At 45.4% G+C, this 21706-nt stretch overlaps 1 protein-coding gene across 4 annotated transcripts in view; it reads left to right on the top strand.

Moving 5' to 3' along the window:
- The window catches only part of mdn1 (midasin AAA ATPase 1), a 305960-nt gene that overhangs the window by 53255 nt on the left and 230999 nt on the right, over positions 1-21706 (top strand). For all 4 annotated transcript variants that reach the window (XM_077586594.1, XM_077586596.1, XM_077586595.1 and 1 more), the window contains exons 11-14: positions 459-534; positions 678-773; positions 15552-15664; positions 18952-19100. In XM_077586594.1, the coding sequence (XP_077442720.1) occupies positions 459-534; positions 678-773; positions 15552-15664; positions 18952-19100 (434 nt within the window). The remainder of the gene's footprint in view (positions 1-458; positions 535-677; positions 774-15551; positions 15665-18951; positions 19101-21706) is intronic.

Here is a 21706-nt window from a genome sequence, read left to right as displayed (position 1 = left end):
GCCCAGTCGAGGGTAGCAATTTAGCGATCTTCTAAATTGAGAATCAATGCATGCGCGACAATATTTTCAAAATAAAATAACGGATAAGGAAATGCATGTACTTTTTGGAGGATTTCGTAACTTGGATCTTTTTCGTATCTCGAGTCACTCATTTGCATATAAAAAATGTGTAACCTAAAAATGTCGTACCTGTAGCCATTCGTAAATTGAGGTATGACTGTATAGTCATACCTCTACTTACTTGACACACATTCAGAGATCAAATTGTTAGTATTACATTTTTATTTTCTGAAAAGCCACTGGGGGAATATTAGGGTTCTCTGTTTGGACCAGAGAGAGTGGGCCGTTGTAGCCAGGAATTGATTATTTTAGGTATAGTGAATACAAATGTGCCTAATCTATCATGACATCATTCTGTGGATTATATGATTACAATGTTTGTTTTCATTTTTCCTTAGAGATTTGCTGAAATTTTGTGAGAGGATCAGTGTCAACTTTAAGAGCACTTCTGCGTCACATCATGTGTTTCAAGAGGTAAAGCATTTTTGCCAACGTAGGTCAGGGTGTCCACTCCATGCTACTCAGAGTTGGCTGGGTTTGGCCACAGGTTTTGAAGTTAATTTCGTTCTGATTTACATACATCTGAGAATTGTTTTTTTTTCATCTTTTTCTGTAAGGCTCTTGACTGCTTTACAGCAATGATGTCTCACCCTGAAAGCCAACTGCGAATGGCTGAGAAAATTGGAAGTAAGCTCAATATCTCCAAAGAAAAGGTAATATAATCCAAGTCCCCGGTGTTCTCACTTTCAAAGTTGGGGCTTTGTAGCCAAGACAAGTGAAATCGGTGTGTTGTTTTTACCTAAACATTTACCAGCATAATAATAAACATTGGAGACATTCCACACCGCAAACATCTTTGTTTGTCTTCGTAGTTGGAGGAGTAAGACGGTGAGTATTAAAATTTGAAGAGGGCTGCGCACGACGGCTAAAGACACAAACGACGTGCTAGACATCTTAAGAAAGACGCAGGGAATGTAACACGAAAGCAAATGACAAAATTCCCAAGCACAATTGCATTTATTTAATATCATGACTTCTCTCTCATTTCAAGAAAGAGGGCGAGATTGAAATGGCTGAATTAGTTTTGGTGAAAACGTGTTATGAGAGCCACTTTTCAAGCGTCCCTAAGCAACGATCAAGAAAATGAATGAATGTTACGGCCCGATCGACATACACATTAAATACCAGATATCTTTAAACTAAATTGGATTTGATTGGATAACTTTATTCATCCCGTATTCGGGAAATTTCGTTGTCACAGTAGCAAGAGGGTGAGGATGCAGAAATAGTAAAGGCATTTTAGACATAAATAGATAGGTAATAAGTAAGTTAATAAATAAATACATGAATAAATATATAAATAAGTGTGTTGCTGAAATATATATATATATATATATATATATATATATATATATATATACATATACACATACACATACACATACACATACACATACACATACACATACACATACACATACACATACACATACACATACGCACGCACGCACACGCACGCACGCACGCACACGCGCGCGCGCACGCACACGCGCACGCGCACGTACACGTACACGTGTACGTACACGTGTACGTACACGTGTACGTACACGTGTACGTACACATACACATACACGTGTACATGCACGTGTACATATACATACACGTGTACATATACATATACATACACGTGTACATATACATATACATACACGTGTACATATACATATACATACACGTGTACATATACATATACATACACGTGTACATATACATATACATACACGTGTACATATACATATACATACACGTGTACATATACATATACATACACGTGTACATATACATATACATACACGTGTACATATACATATACATACACGTGTACATATACATATACATACACGTGTACATATACATATACATACACGTGTACATATACATATACATACACGTGTACATATACATATACATACACGTGTACATATACATATACATACACGTGTACATATACATATATACAGTGGTACCTCGAGATACGAGCTTAATCCGTTCCGGGACTGAGCTCGTATGACAAGATTCTCTTAACTCGAGCGGAAGTTTCCAGTTGAAATGAATGGGAAACAAATTAATTCGTTCCAACTCTCTGAAAAAAACACCAAAAACAGGATATTGGATTGAAAAAAATGTTTTATTTCTTATAATTCGCCATATATTGACAAAGTAATAAATAACGAGTGGTTTGATAGTAATGTGTTTAATAGGAGTAAAATCAGACACATTTCGCGGAGGGTATAGACAGCGGCATACACGGAGGCGGGGGGGGCCTGCTCGGGGGGGCTTTATCCACGGCAACAATGCACTCGTAAACGAACAAACAAATTTAAATTAACTTGGATAACTATATACAGACACTCAACGTTTAATGTAACTTCAAACAAAACTAAATTCTAAATTTGTTGTAATCTTTTTTACCTTACGTAGTTCTACGGGTTGACACCACCTGGCCGCTCCGCCGAAGTCTTCAAAACGAACGCATCAAGAGTTGTTTGTTTTTGTCTACCCTTCAAAATATTTCGATAATGTCGCATACAAATGTCATCACAATAGGATAACGCACGACCACTTGCCAACGAGAAATAGTCTTTAAAGAACGATCGCGGGAGCATCTTTCCTTAGAAAGAATTACAGGAAATACAATAGTTGATCTTACCCATGTATTGATTGTGGGTAATGAAGTTTTTTTCTGAGAAAGGTTGCCATTGCCTATGGGTGTTGTGTGCACGAGTATACTTCATTACCCAGAAAGCCCTCTTTTTGCCCGCGCGTTGTGCGTTTCCTGATCGTGTGAGAAACTCGTCTGAATTAATTAGTTCCGTGCTCGTAGATATTGTTATACACGAAAGATATGCAAAAAAATGCCATGGCCACCTGGCTTGGTCGAATCACGAAATTTTGACCGCATCACGGGCGAATTATTCGATCGAAATTTCCCCCGTAAGACGAGTATTTTGTATGACGAGCGGTCGTATGACGAGCGGTCGTATGAGGAGCGGTCGTATGACGAGGTACCACTGTATGTGTGTGTGTATATATATATGTGTATATATATATATATGTGTGTGTGTGTGTGTGTGTGTGTATATATATATATATATATATATATATGTATATGTATATATGTGTATATATGTGTATATATGTATATACATATATATATATATGTATATATGTGTATATATGTATATATATATATGTATATATGTGTATATGTGTATATATATATGTGTATATATATGTGTGTATATATATATGTATATATATATATATGTATATATATATACATGTGTATATACATGTGTATATACATGTGTATATACATGTGTATATACATGTGTATATACATGTGTATATATATGTGTATATATATGTGTATATATATGTGTATATATATGTGTATATATATGTGTATATATATATGTATATATATGTATATATGTATATATGTATGTATATATATGTATATATGTATATATATGTATATATAAATGTATATATGTATGTGTGTACAGTGGTACCTCGTCATACGACCGCTCGTCATACAATATTCTCGTCTTACGACGGAAATTTCGATTGAATAATTCGCCCGTGATGCGGTCAAAATTTCGTGATGCGACCAAGCCAGGTGGCCATGGCACTGTCTTTTTTGCATCTCTTTCGTGTATAAAATCTTTCTACGAGCACTGGGCGGACTTTGCATTTCCATACCCGTTTTCCCCCCCACTTTGGTCTACATTTACATACCAGGTAAATAACAATGGATCGGCAAAGTTTTGCAAAGAAAAGAACTGGAATATACACTCGGTAATCAGACACGGGGAAGCGGCAAGTTCCAAACAACTCTTGATGCGTTAGTTTTGAAGGCTCCGCCGGAACGTCGGGGTGGGGCCAACCCGTTACAAAGGTACAAAAGATTAAAACTAAATCAGAATTCAGTTTTGTGTGAAGTTACATTAAACGTTGAGTGTCTGTATATGTTAATCCAAGTTAATTTAAATTTGTTTGTTCGTTTACGAGTGCCGTGGATAAAGTCCCCCCAACACCTCCCCCCGCCTCCGTGTTGTCGTTCCCTTCCCCTCCGCGAAATCCGTCTAATTTTACTTCTATTAAACACATTTTATTACCATTAAACCACTCGTTATTTATTACTTTGTCAATACATGGCGAATTAGAAGAAATAAAACATGTTTTACACGTGCGTCGTTGCCGTGGATAAAGTCCCCCAACACCTCCCCCCGCCTCCGTCGTGTGTGTCGTCCCCTTCCCCTCCGCGAAATCCGTCTAATTTTACTTCTATTAAACACATTTTATTACTATTAAACCACTCATTAATTATTACTTTGTCAATAAATGGCGAATTAGAAGAAATAAAACATGTTTTACACGAGTGCGTCGTTGCCGTGGATAAAGTCCCCCCAACACCTCCCCCCGCCTCCGTGTGTGCCGTTGCCTTCCCCTCCGCGAAATGCGTCTAATTTTACTTCTATTAAACACATTTTATTACTATTAAACCACTCGTTATTTATTACTTTGTCAATATATGGCGAATTAGAAGAAATAAAACATGTTTTACACGAGTGCGTCGTTGCTATGGATAAAGTCCCCCCCAACACCTCGCTCCGCCTCCGTGTGTATGTCGCTGTCGATATCCCCGGCGAAATGCGTCCAATTTTACGTCTATTAAACACATTTTATTACTATTAAACCACTCGTTATTTATTACTTTGTCAATACATGGCGAATTAGAAGAAATAAAACATGTTTTACACGTGTGCGTCGTTGCCGTGGATAAAGTCCCCCCCAACACCTCCCCCCGCCTCTGTGTGTGTCGTTACCTTCCCCTCCGCGAAATGCGTCTAATTTTACTTATTAAACACATTTTATAACTATTAAACCACTCCGTTATTTATTACTTTGTCAATACATGGCGAATTAGAAGAAATAAAACATTTTTTCCAATCCAATATCCTGTTTTTGGTATTTTTTCAGCGGGTTGGAACGAATTAATTTGTTTTCCAATTATTTCAATGGGAAACGTCCGCTCGAGTTACGAGAATCTCGTCATACGATCTCAGTCTCGGAACGAATTACGATCATATGTCGAGGTACCACTGTATATGTATGTATGTACGTACGTACGTACGTATATATATATATATATATATATATATATATATATATATATATATATATATATATATATATATACAGACAGACAGACAGACAGACAGACAGACAGACAGACAGACAGACAGACAGACAGACAGACAGACAGACAGACAGACAGACAGACAGACAGACAGGCAGACGCACGCAGACGCACGCAGACGCACGCAGACGCACGCAGACGCACGCAGACGCACGCAGACGCACGCAGACGCACGCAGACGCACGCACGCACGCAGACGCACGCACGCAGACGCACGCACGCACGCAGACGCACGCACGCACGCAGACGCACGCACGCACGCAGACGCACGCACGCACACAGACGCACGCACGCACACAGACGCACGCACGCACACAGACGCACGCACGCACACAGACGCACGCACGCACACAGACGCACGCACACACGCACACAGACGCACACGCACACAGACGCACGCACACACACACACACAGATGCACGCACACACACACAGACGCACGCACACACACACAGACGCACGCACACACACACAGACGCACGCACACACACAGACGCACGCACGCACACACACAGACGCACGCACACACACACAGACGCACGCACACACACACACAGACGCACGCACACACACACAGACGCACGCACACACACACAGACGCACACAGACGCACGCACACACACACAGACGCACGCACACACACACAGACGCACGCACACACACACAGACGCACGCACACACACACAGACGCACGCACACACGCACACAGACGCACGCACACACGCACACAGACGCACGCACGCACGCACACAGACGCACGCACGCACACAGACGCACGCACGCACACACACAGACGCACGCACACACACAGACGCACGCACGCACACACACAGACGCACGCACACACAGACGCACGCACACACAGACGCACACACACACAGACGCACACACACACAGACGCACACACACACACAGACGCACACAGATGCACACACACAGACGCACACACACAGACGCACACACACACAGACGCACACACACACAGTCGCACACACACACACAGACGCACACACACAGACAGACGCACACACACAGACAGACGCAGACACACAGACAGACAGACACACAGACAGACAGACACACAGACAGACAGACAGACACAGACAGACACACACACACACACAGACACACAGACAGACACACAGACAGACAGACACAGACAGACAGACACACACAGACAGACAGACAGACACAGACAGACAGACAGACACACAGACAGACAGACAGACAGACACACACACACAGACAGACAGACACACACACAGACACACACAGACACACGCACACAGACACACACACACAGACACACACAGACACACACACACACAGACACACACAGACACACACACACAGACTGACACACACACAGACACACACACAGACACACAGACTGAGACACACACAGACACACTCACATACACACAGACACACGTACATACACACACACGTACATACACACACACACACAGACACACACACAGCACACACATACAGACAGACACAGACAGACACAGACAGACACACATACAGACACACAGACACACACACAGGCACACACACAGGCACACACACAGGCACACACACAGGCACACACACACTCACAGACACACTCACAGACACACTCACAGACACACTCACAGACACACTCACATACACACAGACACACGTACATACACACACGTACATACACACACACGTACATACACACACACACAGACACACACACAGCACACACACATACAGACACACATACAGACACACAGACACACACACACAGACTGACACACACACACAGACACACACAGCACACCCACAGACACAGACAGACACAGACACACACATACATGCATGCATACGGTAGGTCTTAAAACACAGCCATTTGTTTTGTTAAAGAGCCTGACAGCTGATGGGAGGAAGGATCTGCGAAAGCACTCCTTCCTACAATGAGGGTGCCGCAGTCTATTGCTAAAAGAGCTTCGGAGGGACTCCATAGGCACATGCAGGGGGTGGGAGGTGGTGTTCATGATGGACATCATCCTGGTCAGCATCCTCCGCTCTCCCACTTCCTCCACAGAGTCCAAAGGACAGCCCAGAACAGAGCTGGCCCTCCTGACCAGCTTATTCAGCCTGTTCCTGTCCCTCTCTGTGCTCCCGCATCCCCAACAGAGCACTGCATAAAACACTGTAGATGTCAGCAGTGTCGTAAAAAGTCCTCAGCAGTGTCCTGCACACTCCAAAGGACCGTAGACTCCTCATTAGGTAGAGGCGGCTCTGGCCCCTTTTATACAGGGCATCAATGTTTGTGGACCAGTCTAGTTTGTTGTTGAGGTGAACACCCAGGTACTTAAAATTCTCCACGATTACAATGTCTGTACCCTGGATGTTCATCTGAGTGGTCTGTTGAGGATTTCTCCGAAAATCGATGACCTTTTCCTTTGTCTTACTGGTGTTGATGTAGAGGTGGTTTTGCCTACACCAGTCAACAAAGGCTGTAATGACTCCCCTGTACTCTAGGTCGCTCTTGTCCGTCACTCGTCCAACAATAGCGGTGTCGTCAGAGAACTTCTGGAGGTGGCAGGTGTCTGTATTATGTTTGAAGTCTGATGTGTAGAGGGAGAAGAGGAGTGGGGAGAGCACTGTGCCTTGTGGGGCCCCCGTGCTGCAAGCTACCACATCAGATGTACAGTCCTGGAGTCTCACATATTGTGGTCTGTCAGTGAGGAAGTCGATGATCCATGCGGCTAGGTGGTTTGTTACTCCGGCCTCTTCCAGTTTCCCTCTCAGTAGGACCGGCTGAATGGTGTTAAACGTACCGGAGAGGTCAAAAAACATCATTCTCAACGTGCTTCCCGTGTTCTCCAGGTGTGAAAGAGACCTGTGCATCAGGTAGGTGGTAGCATCTTCCACACCAATACCTGGACGATAGGCGAACTGCAGAGGGTCCAGCTCTGCATTCATTAGGGGGCTGAGGTGATTGAGGATGATTCTCTCCAATGTCTTGATCAGGTGAGAGGTTCATGCTACCGGCGTGAAGTGGTTTGGCTCCCTGGGGTTCGCAGTCTTTGGAACTGGGACCACATAGGAAGTTTTCCTGCAGACTGAGGCTGAGGTTGAAAATATGCAGAATCACTTTGCCAAGCTGATCCGCACACTCTCGGTAGTCTGGACCTGAGGCTGTCTCAACCGGTAGCCTTCCTTGCCTCGATCATCACAGATTATATTAACTTCTGTGTTGAGAACATTGTACCCTCCAAGAAGGTCCGTTGTTTCTCCAACAATAAGCCGTGGGTCACCAGGGATCTAAGGGCCCTCCTGAACAAGAAGAAGAGGGCTTTTAGGTCTGGGGAGAAAGAGAGCCTGAAAATGGTCCAGAAGGAGCTGAAGAGAGAGATAAGGAAGGGTAAGACCATCTACAGGAGGAAGCTGGAGAACCAACTCCAGAGAGGCAACACCAAAGAGGTCTGGAGGAGCTTGAGGACTATTTCGGGCCATGGAGGCAACAGCGAGAGAGACCCGGAGTCTGGCGGCAGGGAGTGGGCCAATGAACTGAATCAGTTCTTTAACAGATTCAGTCCTGCCCCCACTCCCCTGACCCCCCAGACCAGAAGCAACGCTCCCCCCTCGTTCTCCTCCTCCTCCTCTTCCTCCCCCTCTTCCACCGGTCTCTGCATTACTGTCGATCAGGTGATAAAACAGCTCAAGAAGATCGAGGCAAGGAAGGCTACCGGTCCAGACGGCCTCAGCTCCAGACTACTGAGAGAGTGTGCGGATCAGCTTGGTACAGTGATTCTGCATATTTTCAACCTCAGCCTCAGTCTGCAGAAGGTCCCCACCTTGTGGAAAACTTCCTGCATGGTCCCAGTTCCTAAGACTGCGTACCCCAGGGAGCCAAACCACTTCAGGCCGGTAGCATTAACCTCTCACCTGATCAAGACATTGAAGAGAATCATCCTCAATCACCTCAGCCCCCTGATGAATGCAGAGCTGGACCCTCTACAGTTCGCCTATCGTCCAGGCATTGGTGTGGAAGATGCTACCACCTACCTGATGCACAGGTCTCTTTCACACCTGGAGAACGCGGGAAGCACGCTGAGAGATGTTTTTTGACCTCTCCAGTGCGTTCAACACCATTCAGCCGGTTCTACTGAGAGGGAAACTGGAAGAGGCTGGAGTAAGGAACCACCTAGCCGCATGGATCATCGACTTCCTCACTGACAGACCACAATATGTGAGACTCCAGGACTGTACGTCTGATGTGGTAGCTTGCAGCACGGGGGCCCCACAAGGCACAGTGCTCTCTCCACTCCTCTTTTCCCTCTACACATCGGACTTTAAACATAATACAGACACCTGCCACCTCCAGAAGTTCTCTGACGACACCGCTATTGTTGGACGAGTGACGGACGGGAACGACCTGGAGTACAGGGGAGTCATCACAGCCTTTGTTGACTGGTGTAGGCAAAACCACCTCTACATCAACACCAGTAAGACAAAGGAAATGGTCATCGATTTTCGGCGGAATCCTCAACAGACCACTCAGGTGAACATCCAGGGTACAGACATTGAAATCGTGGAGAATTTTAAGTACCTGGGTGTTCACATCAACAACAAACTAGACTGGTCCACAAACACAGATGCCCTGTACAAAAGGGGCCAGAGCCGCCTCTACCTACTGAGGAGTCTACGGTCCTTTGCAGTGTGCAGGACACTGCTGAGGACTTTCTACGACACTGTGGTGGCATCTACAGTGTTTTATGCAGTGCTTTGTTGGGGATGCGGGAGCACGGAGAGGGACAGGAACAGGCTGAATAAGCTGGTCAGGAGGGCCAGCTCTGTTCTGGGCTGTCCTTTGGACTCTGTGGAGGAAGTGGGAGAGCGGAGGATGCTGACCAGGATGATGTCCATCATGGACAGCACCTCCCACCCCCTGCATGAGTCTGTGGAGTCCCTCCGAAGCTCCTTTAGCAATAGACTGCGGCACCCTCATTGCAGGAAGGAGCGCTTCCGCAGATCCTTCCTCCCATCAGCTGTCAGGCTCTTTAACAAAAAAATGGCTGTGTTAAGACCTACCGTATGCATGCATGTACATTTATGTGTATGTATGTATATATGGTGCTAAGCAACACGCTTATTTAATTATATATTTATTCATGTATTTATTTCTTGACCTACTTATTACCTATCTATTTATGTCTAAAATGCCTTTCCTATTCCTGCATCCTCACCCTCTTGCCACTGGAACAACGAAATTTCCCGAATACGGGATGAATAAAGTTATCCTATCCTATCCTATAATATAATCTGTGATGCAGTGGGTCAAGCTGTCAATGTCTTCCCATGTGAATTGCGCAGCACCTCCCAGTCAGTGGTCTCAAAACAGTCCCTCAGTACCATGCTGGTCTCCTCGGTCCATCTTTGTATGATCCTCATGGAAGGTTTTTAATTTTCCTCACCATAGGGATGTAGGTGGGGATCAGATGGACCAGGTTGTGGTCTGAGCGGCCCAGTGGGGGCAGGGGGACTGAGCTGTATGCCTCCTTTGTGTTGGCATACAGCAGGTCCAGAGTTTTTTGTTCCCTGGTGTGGCACTTCACATACTGAGTGAAGGTGGGGAGAGTAGAAGCCAAGGGAGCATGGTTAAAATCACCAGAGATAAGGAGAGACTGGGGGTGTGACGTCTGCAGCCGGGACACAGTAGCGTGAAGCAGCTTGCGAGCGACGGCTGCATCAGCCGAAGGAGGTATATACGCAGTTATTACGATAACGTGCGATAACTCCCGGGGGTGTTAAACGGCCTGATGCTAACAGCTACTAGCTCGATATCTCGAGTGCAAAGTTGCTCCTTCACAGTAATATGCATCATCTACTATAAATAAAAACAGCTAGTCCCCCACCTTTCTTCCTACCGCTCTCCTCAGCGTCTCTGTCCACCCTCACCAGCTGAAAGCCATTCAAGGGGACGAGAGAGTCGTGTGTTAGTTCATTCAGCCAGGTCTCCGTGAAGCACATAATGCAGATTCTCCGATATTGTTGTTGTTGTTTGGTAAGCGCTGTTAGCTCTTCCATCTTATTGGGGAGATGGAATGCTGGGTCTGAAGCATCGCTTTCTCTCCTTACATTTTCGTCCAGCTCTGCATCCTCTTCTCTTCCTCTTTAACTCCGCAGGGAGTTCCAGGTCCAGGGGAATCCAGGTGTTGCATAGCGCTAACAGCTGATCCTTTGTGTAAGACAGCGGAGGCATGGCTGAGTGGGTCAAAAATGTAATGGACTAATAGATCAAAGACTGCCTTTCGCACAACTTGAGTCAGAACAGTGAACAACAACAACATAACAGAACACTGATGGTTACTGGAGTTACAGTAATACCTTGACAATTTGAGCTAAGAGGAAAATCCCGAGCAAATTTTTGCCTTGAGATACGAGACAAATTTGAGATAAGAGCATACAAGATGGTTACTCATGCCGCCTACTGGGTGGCCGAGCATTGCGTAAAGATATCTACAAGCACCAGGCCGTATAGGTTGCGATTTTTTTTTTACTGGACATAGCATGACCGAGTCGATAATCTGCGAAAAAGCCAGCGGAATTTACATGGACTTGAAATTAAAGCAAGCATCTTAAAAAGACTCCACCCTTCAAAATGAATCGTGGTTGGGTCGTTAATTAAAATAAAAAAAAAACCAGTTCTGAGGCATAGAAATGCATCTAGTTCCGACCCGAAAGCCGCGGTGGAATACATTAATATTTTTGCTTTGGTTAAACTTACCGTATTTTCACACCTATGGGGCGCACTTAAAAGTCTAAAATTTTATCGGCATTTGACTTCCGTTTACTTTAAACCCTCAAAAACACTCAATACTCAAAGAAACAACATATTAGAGCTATTCAGAGGAAATGCCTGACGTGAATGACAACAGAATGCGGGTGTGATGCTTGGAAAATTGACAGAAGCATGGATCGAACACAATTTAACAGCCTTGCTAACGGCTTGGGAGTGATGTATTCCGGATGGCCAACATAGTAGTTTGGGCAGGCAGTGTCGCACGAGTTACGTGACTTTGGAATGAATTGTCAACGCCAATATAACAACGAGGACAATCAATGCCATGAGTTACAATGGATTGTGGATGACTGGGCTCAAATGTTGGCCAGCACTGTTGTTCGAGCTTTCGCCAAAGCTGTCCTCAAGTTCCAGGAATACACAACTCTGACTGACAGTGGAGCTTAGCATGGGTAAAGTCGAACGCAATATCAGGTACAGACACAACTTGTGTTCCTTTTACCTCAATAAAGCACTATCAAACTTAGTTTTGCTCTTGCTGTCTGTAAAAAAACACGCTAGCAGGCCAGCCTAACATATGCTAGCAGCTAGCATAGCATATGCTAGTGGCTAGCATAACATACGCTAGCCTAGTGTCATACTAACGCCTTATCCGACAAGGCTCCCTATGTATTGACAAAAATCTGAAGATCCCCGCAACTGAGACTGCACCCTATCAGACGGTGCGGTGCGTTTCATAAGTGTGAAAATACGGTATTATTGTGTGTTGTAATCTAGGTACATTTAGGTTAAATGTAAAAAAAAGAAAGATAGAAATAGAGACAGCGAGAGAGAGACGGAGAGAGAGAGGGCGACAGGGAGAGACGGAGAGAAAGAGACGGAGAGAGAGAGACGGAGAGAGACGGAGAGAGAGAGACGGAGAGAGATAGACTGAGAGAGAGACTGAGAGAGAGAGACGGAGACGGGGAGAGAGAGAGGGAGACGGGGAGAGAGAGAGGGAGACGGGGAGAGAGAGAGAGGGAGACGGGGAGAGAGAGAGAGGGAGACGGGGAGAGAGAGAAAGGGAGACGGGGAGAGAGAGAGAGGGAGATGGGGAGAGAGAGAGAAGGAGACGGGGAGAGAGAGAGGGAGACGGGGAGAGAGAGAGGGAGACGGGGAGAGAGAGAGAGGGAGACGGGGAGAGAGAGAGAGGGAGACGGGGAGAGAGAGAGAGGGAGACGGGGAGAGAGAGAGGGAGACGGGGAGAGAGAGAGGGAGACGGGGAGAGAGAGAGGGAGACGGGGAGAGAGACAGAGGGAGACGGGGAGAGAGAGAGGGAGACGGGGAGAGAGAGAGGGAGACGGGGAGAGAGAGAGAGGGAGACGGGGAGAGAGGGAGACGGGGAGAGAGGGAGACGGGGAGAGAGAGAGAGGGAGACGGGGAGAGAGAGAGGGAGACGGGGAGAGAGAGAGAGGGAGACGGGGAGAGAGAGAGGGAGACGGGGAGAGAGAGAGAGGGAGACGGGGAGAGAGAGAGAGGGAGACGGGGAGAGAGAGAGAGGGAGACGGGGAGAGAGAGAGGGAGACGGGGAGAGAGAGAGAGGGAGACGGGGTGAGAGAGAGGGAGACGGGGAGAGAGAGGGAGACGGGGAGAGAGAGAGGGAGACGGGGAGAGAGAGAGGGAGACGGGGAGAGGGAGACGGGGAGAGAGGGAGAGGGAGACGGGGAGAGAGAGAGAGGGAGACGGGGAGAGAGAGAGAGGGAGACGGGGAGAGAGAGAGGGAGACGGGGAGAGAGAGAGAGGGAGACGGGGTGAGAGAGAGGGAGACGGGGAGAGAGAGGGAGACGGGGAGAGAGAGAGGGAGACGGGGAGAGAGAGAGGGAGACGGGGAGAGAGAGAGGGAGACGGGGAGAGAGAGAGGGAGACGGGGAGAGAGAGAGAGGGAGACGGGGAGAGGGACGGACGGGGAGAGGGACGGACGGGGAGAGGGACGGACGGGGAGAGGGACGGACGGGGAGAGGGACGGACGGGGAGAGGGACGGACGGGGAGAGGGACGGACGGGGAGAGGGACGGACGGGGAGAGGGACGGACGGGGAGAGGGACGGACGGGGAGAGGGACGGACGGGGAGAGGGACGGACGGGGAGAGGGACGGACGGGGAGAGGGACGGACGGGGAGAGGGACGGACGGGGAGAGGGACGGACGGGGAGAGGGACGGACGGGGAGAGGGACGGACGGGGAGAGGGACGGACGGGGAGAGGGACGGACGGGGAGAGGGACGGACGGGGAGCGGGACGGACGGGGAGCGGGACGGACGGGGAGCGGGACGGACGGGGAGCGGGACGGACGGGGAGCGGGACGGACGGGGAGCGGGACGGACGGGGAGCGGGACGGACGGGGAGCGGGACGGACGGGGAGCGGGACGGACGGGGAGCGGGACGGACGGGGAGCGGGACGGACGGGGAGCGGGACGGACGGGGAGCGGGACGGACGGGGAGCGGGACGGACGGGGAGCGGGACGGACGGGGAGCGGGACGGACGGGGAGCGGGACGGACGGGGAGCGGGACGGACGGGGAGCGAGAGAGCGGGACGGACGGGGAGCGAGAGAGCGGGACGGACGGGGAGCGAGAGAGCGGGACGGACGGGGAGCGAGAGAGAGAGACGGACAGAGAGAGAGAGAGAGACGGACAGAGAGAGAGAGAGAGACGGACAGAGAGAGAGAGAGAGACGGACGGACAGAGAGAGAGAGAGACGGACGGACAGAGAGAGAGACGGACGGACGGACAGAGAGAGAGACGGACGGACGGACAGAGAGAGAGACGGACGGACAGAGAGAGAGACGGACGGACAGAGAGAGAGACGGACGGACAGAGAGAGAGAGAGACGGACAGAGAGAGAGAGAGACGGACAGAGAGAGACGGACAGAGAGAGAGAGAGAGACGGACAGAGAGAGAGAGAGAGAGACGGACAGAGAGAGAGAGAGAGAGACGGACAGAGAGAGAGAGAGAGAGAGAGAGACGGACAGAGAGAGAGAGAGACGGACAGAGAGAGAGAGAGACGGACAGAGAGAGAGAGAGACGGACAGAGAGAGAGACGGACAGAGAGAGAGACGGACAGAGAGAGAGACGGACAGAGAGAGAGACGGACAGAGAGAGAGACGGACAGAGAGAGAGACGGAGAGGGGAGACAGGGAGGGGGGAAGAGAGAGACGGACAGAGAGAGAGATGGACCTACAGAAACCATATTAAAAACAAAAATATATTTTTCCCACTTGATTTTCAAACATTTTTGAAAAAGCCACTGGGCCTTCATTAATTAAATAAACGTATGTGCCTCTAGTTCTGACCACCGACCTCGAGCAATGATCTGGTACAGTAACAAAATGAACATTGTGCATACAGAGTATATGTATTTATTACATAGTTTATCTTTTCATAAAATTACTTTTTTATATTGCTTGTAGGTCCAATACTTCTGCCAGATGTATCAGCCCACCATCTTTTTCACTGAGCAAGAGGCCGTAGTGGGTAGAACGCATTTATTCCGAAAAGCAACTCAAACAGCACAACTGAATACGTAAGTGGGGCTTAAAACACGACATCCTTTTTCCTGAACTGCTTTTCATATACACTGCATGGATTCTTTTACATTCACCACTGATGTGAAATCTGTAATCAGTTGCTTACGTAATGTGTCCCGGAATTTTTTGTCAGATCCAATTGAAAGTTCACCATCAGCCATTAAAATAATGAGTTTTGTTGACTTGGATCAGTTTGGATTCACTAACAAGAACAAAAAGAAGTCTAAAATAAACCACGGCCGATTGACTTGCTCTGAAAATGTCTCATCAGCTCAAAGACATGACTAGCACATCTTAAGAGAAGATATGCCATCTATTGGCTAACTTGAAACCTACAAGAAGCAGTCTGAAATAATTTAATAACCTCTAAGACATAGAATAAAATAAACCAGACTTTGGATGGAAGCATGAATTATTGTGGAATGAGAGCTAATTAATCAAGTATGCGTAGGCCTGTGCACACTCACCAGAGTCAGGTTGACCTGCGAAGCCACTCTGGGTGCCGGTTTTTGTTGCAACCGATCCAGCAAAGGCACTTTAACGAATGAGATTTCTGCAGAATACAAGAAGCACCTGACTGCAATCCACTGATTGCACTTGCAGGACACTAGATTGGTGAAAAGGTGCCCTCTTTATGGGTTGGAATGAAAAGCTGCACCCACTGTGGCCCTTTGTGGAATAGTTTGCCCACCCCTGTTCTAGAACGCTCCGTTTCTGCCAAAACGATGATGGTAAACGATAGATCTTTCATGTTTTCATTGTTAAGGGCCTATAAAAGACACGAGGTTTGCAAATAAAGATTTGGGTCCTCACCAAGATGAAAAAAAACCCTAGAACTAGGTGAATGAGAATCTGAGCCCTCCCTTTGATTTGCGTACGTCACTACACAATGTTTCATCTACAGCAGGGGTCTCAAACCGGTCCTCAAAGGGCCGCAGGGGGTGCAGGTTTTCATTCCAACCCAACAAGCGGACACCTTTTGCAAGTGTAATCAGTTAATTGCAGCCAGGTGCTACTTATTTTAGAAGACCCTGATTGGTTAAAATGTCGACACTGGATCGGTTGAAACAAAAACCAGGACCCACTGCGGCCCTTTGCGGAATCGGTTTGAGACACCTGATCTACAGGTATATATAAAATTTTAAATACAATCATACCTATAGGAGTAAAATTCTATAATAATATTTGCATCGTTATACGAGACAAATTTTGAGATACGAACATGAGAGACAGCCAGGTGGCCAAGACGCGAGAGGCTGCTTATGATAAGTGTATTGTTTTTCTCGCCGCATTTCCCTTGTGTAAAGATATCTACGAGCACTGGGCAGAGTCTTGCATTTCTTCCGTGTTTTTTGTTGTTGCGTTTGTCAGTGCAGAATTAAGGGAAAAACAATGGGTCCAAAGCAACCAGGTGCAATGAAGGGTAATGCGAAGAAAAGGCATATGATGACAATTGATATTAGGCACAAAATAATCGAAAAACATGAGTGGTGTATGCGTGGCGGAGCTGGCTCGCCAATACGAGAGGAGCAAGTTGGCAAGTAGTCGTGCGTTATTCTATTGTGATGACATTTGTGTGCGTCATTTTTGTAATGTTTTGAAGGGGAGACCAAAGCAAACAACCCTAGATAGGTTCCTTTTAAAAACTTTAAAAAAATAAATGAAAAAAAGTTGGAAGCGAGGCAAAAAGCCAAGCCAGAAGAAGAAAAGTAAAAAAAAAGTAAAAAAAAATTTAGTGTCAGATAATATTAAAACTTATTTTTAAGTGTCTATATCGTAATCTAAATTCATTTAACTTAAATTTATGTTTTTGTTATGTTACGGTCCCCGAGAGCTGCTGTGGGTGTAGGTTTTTGTTCCAATGGAACCAGCATATACTTAAACCCAATGTTTCCCAACCTTTTTTGAGCTGTGGCACACTTTTTGCATTGAAAAAATCTCAAGGGACAACACCATCTGAAAATCTTTTAATTTAAAACTATGTCGCCTATATTAACAAGTCATTCTCATCAAATCAGAAGAAATCACATAAACCTCCAAAATGATTCCAAAATCAAAATTTTCACACTGACCTAATATCACCAAAAGTTGATGTCTGCGGACCCTGAACAACTTCCGGTTCGAGTGATGCAAAAATAAGTAATGTAATGTTTTTAATCGCATAATTTTGACTTTTCTCCAAATAGTACTTATCTCCTAGTATTACGCAAAAAAATGCTGTGCTCACACAGACTTGTCGCCAAAAGTTGATGCCCTAGAAACCAAACAACTTCCGGTTCATGTTAGAGAAAAAAAGGCAACAAAATGACTGTTTCACAATTTGAATCGTGTAATAGTATAAACTATAATTTATTGTTCATCATATTTTGATTTTAACTTTGTTATAGTTTAATTTTAATCTCGTTATATTCATAGTAGTTTTTCTCTCTGAATATGACATTGTATGACTTTTAGAAATTTCCCGTGGCACATCTGACCATTGCTCCACGGCACACCATTGTGCCGCGGCACAGTGGTTGGGAAGCACGGGTTTTTAACAAATGAGATTTCTGCAGAAAAGAAGGAGCACCTGACTGCAATCCACTGATTGTACTTGTAGGACACCAGATTGGTGAAAAGGTGCCCTCCATGAGCTGGAATGAAAACCTGCACCCACTGTGGCCCTTTGTGGAATAGTTTGCCCACCCCTGCACTAGATGTTTTTTTGTTACTCTGTTAGTAGATTGTTAATTAGAACCAATATAAATGTTTATCCATTGTAATATCCTGTTTTTAGTGTTTTTTCAGAGGGTGGAAACGAATGAATTTTTATTTAGTTCATTTCTATGGGAAAAGTTGATTTGAGTTGCGCGTAAATCGACATACGAGCTCTGTCCCGGAACGCATTAAGGTCGAATCGGTATTACTGTAGTATGAAGCATTCAAGTCAGTCCAACTTTGATGATATGCTTATTTCAAATTAGGGATATACAGATTAAGTTTTCAAGCAGCATTCTCTTTCTCTGTTGTGGATGGATTTTTCAAATATTCTCATCGTGAAAGGTGCTTTTCTCAGTAAAGTTTAAATCTAAACAGGTTAATAAAAATCTGAAATTTCTCTGAACTTACTCTAAACTGAATCTAAAACTGTCATTTTTGCATCTGACTTGGTTTAGGTTTAATTTTCTGCTTCTTGTTCTGTATTTTTAAATGCTAAAACCACTTATAGAAAAAAAAATTACATTTATTTGTAATGTAACTACATATGATGAGTCTTATTAGTTTCTTTTTTCATCATGAGCAGTGATCGCCTGACCTTTGCTGCTACTCGGCCGGCTGCTGTTCTTCTGGAGCGACTGGCTGTGTGTATTGGTAAACAGGAGCCTGTTTTGTTAGTGGGAGAGACTGGGACCGGAAAGACCACAACTGTACAACATCTGGCCAAAATCACAGGTGATGAACTATGAAAAAAGCCTTGCTTTTAAACAACTACTCTGACATGTCACTAACAAAGAATGGTTTTGAAATATTAACATGCTCTATTTCCGCTCTTGTAACTCCTTTGTTGACACTTGGTTTGCAAGCTTCTCTGTTTTCCAAAGACAATTGTGGTGTTTGTTGACTTATTGCAACAAATTAGTCGCATGAGCATGTTGTGAGTGTCCACAGGCTTTGCATAAGATACGATAGGCCACATACGAACACCTGGACCTTTAAAAAAAACAAAGTTTAGTACTGAGATCATAGTGTGGAAAAAAACAGATACCTATCACAACAAGACAAACACAAATAAGAATTGTCCTTTAGTGAGAGGAGCAGCCGAGGCGTGGAGGAAGTTTGGTAACCTCAGTATTGTTTCTTTGCTTTTTCAGATTATATTGTTCTATTGGCTTTATTTTATTTTCTCACTGGAGCAGTTGGGAACCTAGTGTAAGGCGGTGAGATTCAGCACCTCCAAGTCTAGCCCATGGTCCTTAGTTGTAAAAAGGTGGCATGCTATTTCTGGGTCAGGGACGAGGTCCTTAGTCAAGTGAAGGAGTTGAAGTATCTCAGGGCCTTTTTTGTGATTGAGGTAGGAATGGAGACAGATTGACAGGCAATACAGATTGGATCCGTCTCTCGTGGTGAAGAAATACGTTTAAAAGTCTAAAATGGATGGGGTGCCCAATCAGTCGGTGTGCCTTGTTTCTGCTATAAATTCAAAATTTTGTATGAGTGACTGCTTGACTGATGGGTTTTCATTTCTTACCGTCACTGTACTTATTGCGATCAACCCAGCGGACGTTCACCCTAAAGCCTCTCTGCGTATCCCAAGCATTACGGTAAATCCATTCAAAACTTCCCAGAAGAATGGCAAGGCAGTTGACTTTCGTCACGACTACGAGCACACGAAAGGCAGTTGACTTTCGTATGCTCGTAGCGCTTTTAACCCTCCATACAAAGGCAGGCAGTGTCGCACGAGTTGCGTGATGATTTGGAATGGATGGTCGATGCTTGGGCCAACGTGTCAGCGAGCACTGTAGTTTGAGCTTTTGTAGAGCTACCAAATACTAAGAATCGTCGGTAGTTTACTACGCCAGTTTATAGCCAATTACAAAATTCACATTTTCTATGAAAACTATGAAAATAAAAAAAATCATGCAATGTCTGACGCTATCGTTTTTTCAAAACGTTACGTTTGCTTTTAATAACTTTCAGTTAAAATTTGCCGATTGAGGATGGCACAAATCGAAACTACATCCATGTGACCTAAACGGATGTGACATCCGTTTAGGTCACCTGGATGTAGTTTCGATAGCTTCTTGAAGCAGCATAGACCTACTGTAGCCATGGCTTCCAAGCGAAGATGAGAGAACTGTGATACTGATATTTTGCCATCGAAAAAAATACAAATATATTGTTGTATTGATTTAATAGCGGTTTGGTCAACCCGCAATGGCTGAAGGAGGAGAAGAAATGGATTTGTTTGCAGATTTACTGTCGAAGCCATTTTCAAGACGGACTTTTCAAGTAAAAAAAGCTGGACATAATTAAGAAAGGTCGGACAACTCCAAAGCAAGCAAGCCTGTCACAACCGGGAACGAACATTTTCAGCACTAAATCGAATAAAAACGTATGCCAGAAATACGATAGGACAGGCTCGACTTTCAGCATTAGCTTCGATGGCGATAAAAAATAAGGAGGAAATAAATGAGGATGGATGTTGTGTACAGTTAAAAATGATTTTTGGTGAGTAAAATATGGCTATATTCCTATATAATATTTCAATTGTATGAGGTTATTATTGATTGGATTGGATAACTTTATTCATCCCGTATTTGGGAAATTTCATTGTGACAGGAGCAAGAGGGTGAGAATGCAGATACAGGAAACGCATAGTTACAAGTTAGACAATACAGTCGCAAAGGCCGCGGAACAACAAAGCAAAAGCACAAAGTACAAAGCAATGCAAAGTAAATGGGATCATTAAGAATCACCAAATCAAATCATTAAGACAGAAAAGCAGCAAAAAAACAAAAGAAGCAAGAGTGGACGGAGCTACCGCCACCGGCTGCCACTTGAACGGCACCATCTTGGTTGCGGTAGCAAAAACGGATACAGACGCAAGAAAAAGACGTAAAGATGATTTTTTATGTGTCGGAGCCGTAGCTGCAGTAGAGGTTTTATAGCCATAAAATAGTTTTTGAGGGTTGGATTGATTCCGACAGCTGAAGGCGTCACTAGGAAATTCACGGACCGCCACAGGATTACACATTACGTCAATAAAGCAAAATCAAAGTTCAGTTTTGCTCCTGTTTACTTTTTTAAAGCATGCTAGCATGCATGCTAACTTGTGTCATGCTAGCACAACCATAGCAGTGCATCCTTTGAAACGAAGCGCCTTTTCTATTGACAAAAAAAGAGAAAATACACCAGCAACCGAGACGGTGCCCTTTCAGGCGTTGTGAAAATACGGTATGTATTCTCTTCTGGCAACGCAAAGTCAAGTGTTGGCCCATGAAATTGAAATTGTAAAAATGAACGCTTCTCTTATTCTTACTTAAGTGAAAATCCTCGGA

The sequence above is a fragment of the Stigmatopora argus genome, chromosome 19 (assembly GCF_051989625.1).
Source record: "Stigmatopora argus isolate UIUO_Sarg chromosome 19, RoL_Sarg_1.0, whole genome shotgun sequence".
Classification (NCBI taxonomy): Eukaryota; Metazoa; Chordata; class Actinopteri; order Syngnathiformes; family Syngnathidae; genus Stigmatopora; species Stigmatopora argus.
This window is presented reverse-complemented; position numbering and strand designations above follow the sequence as displayed.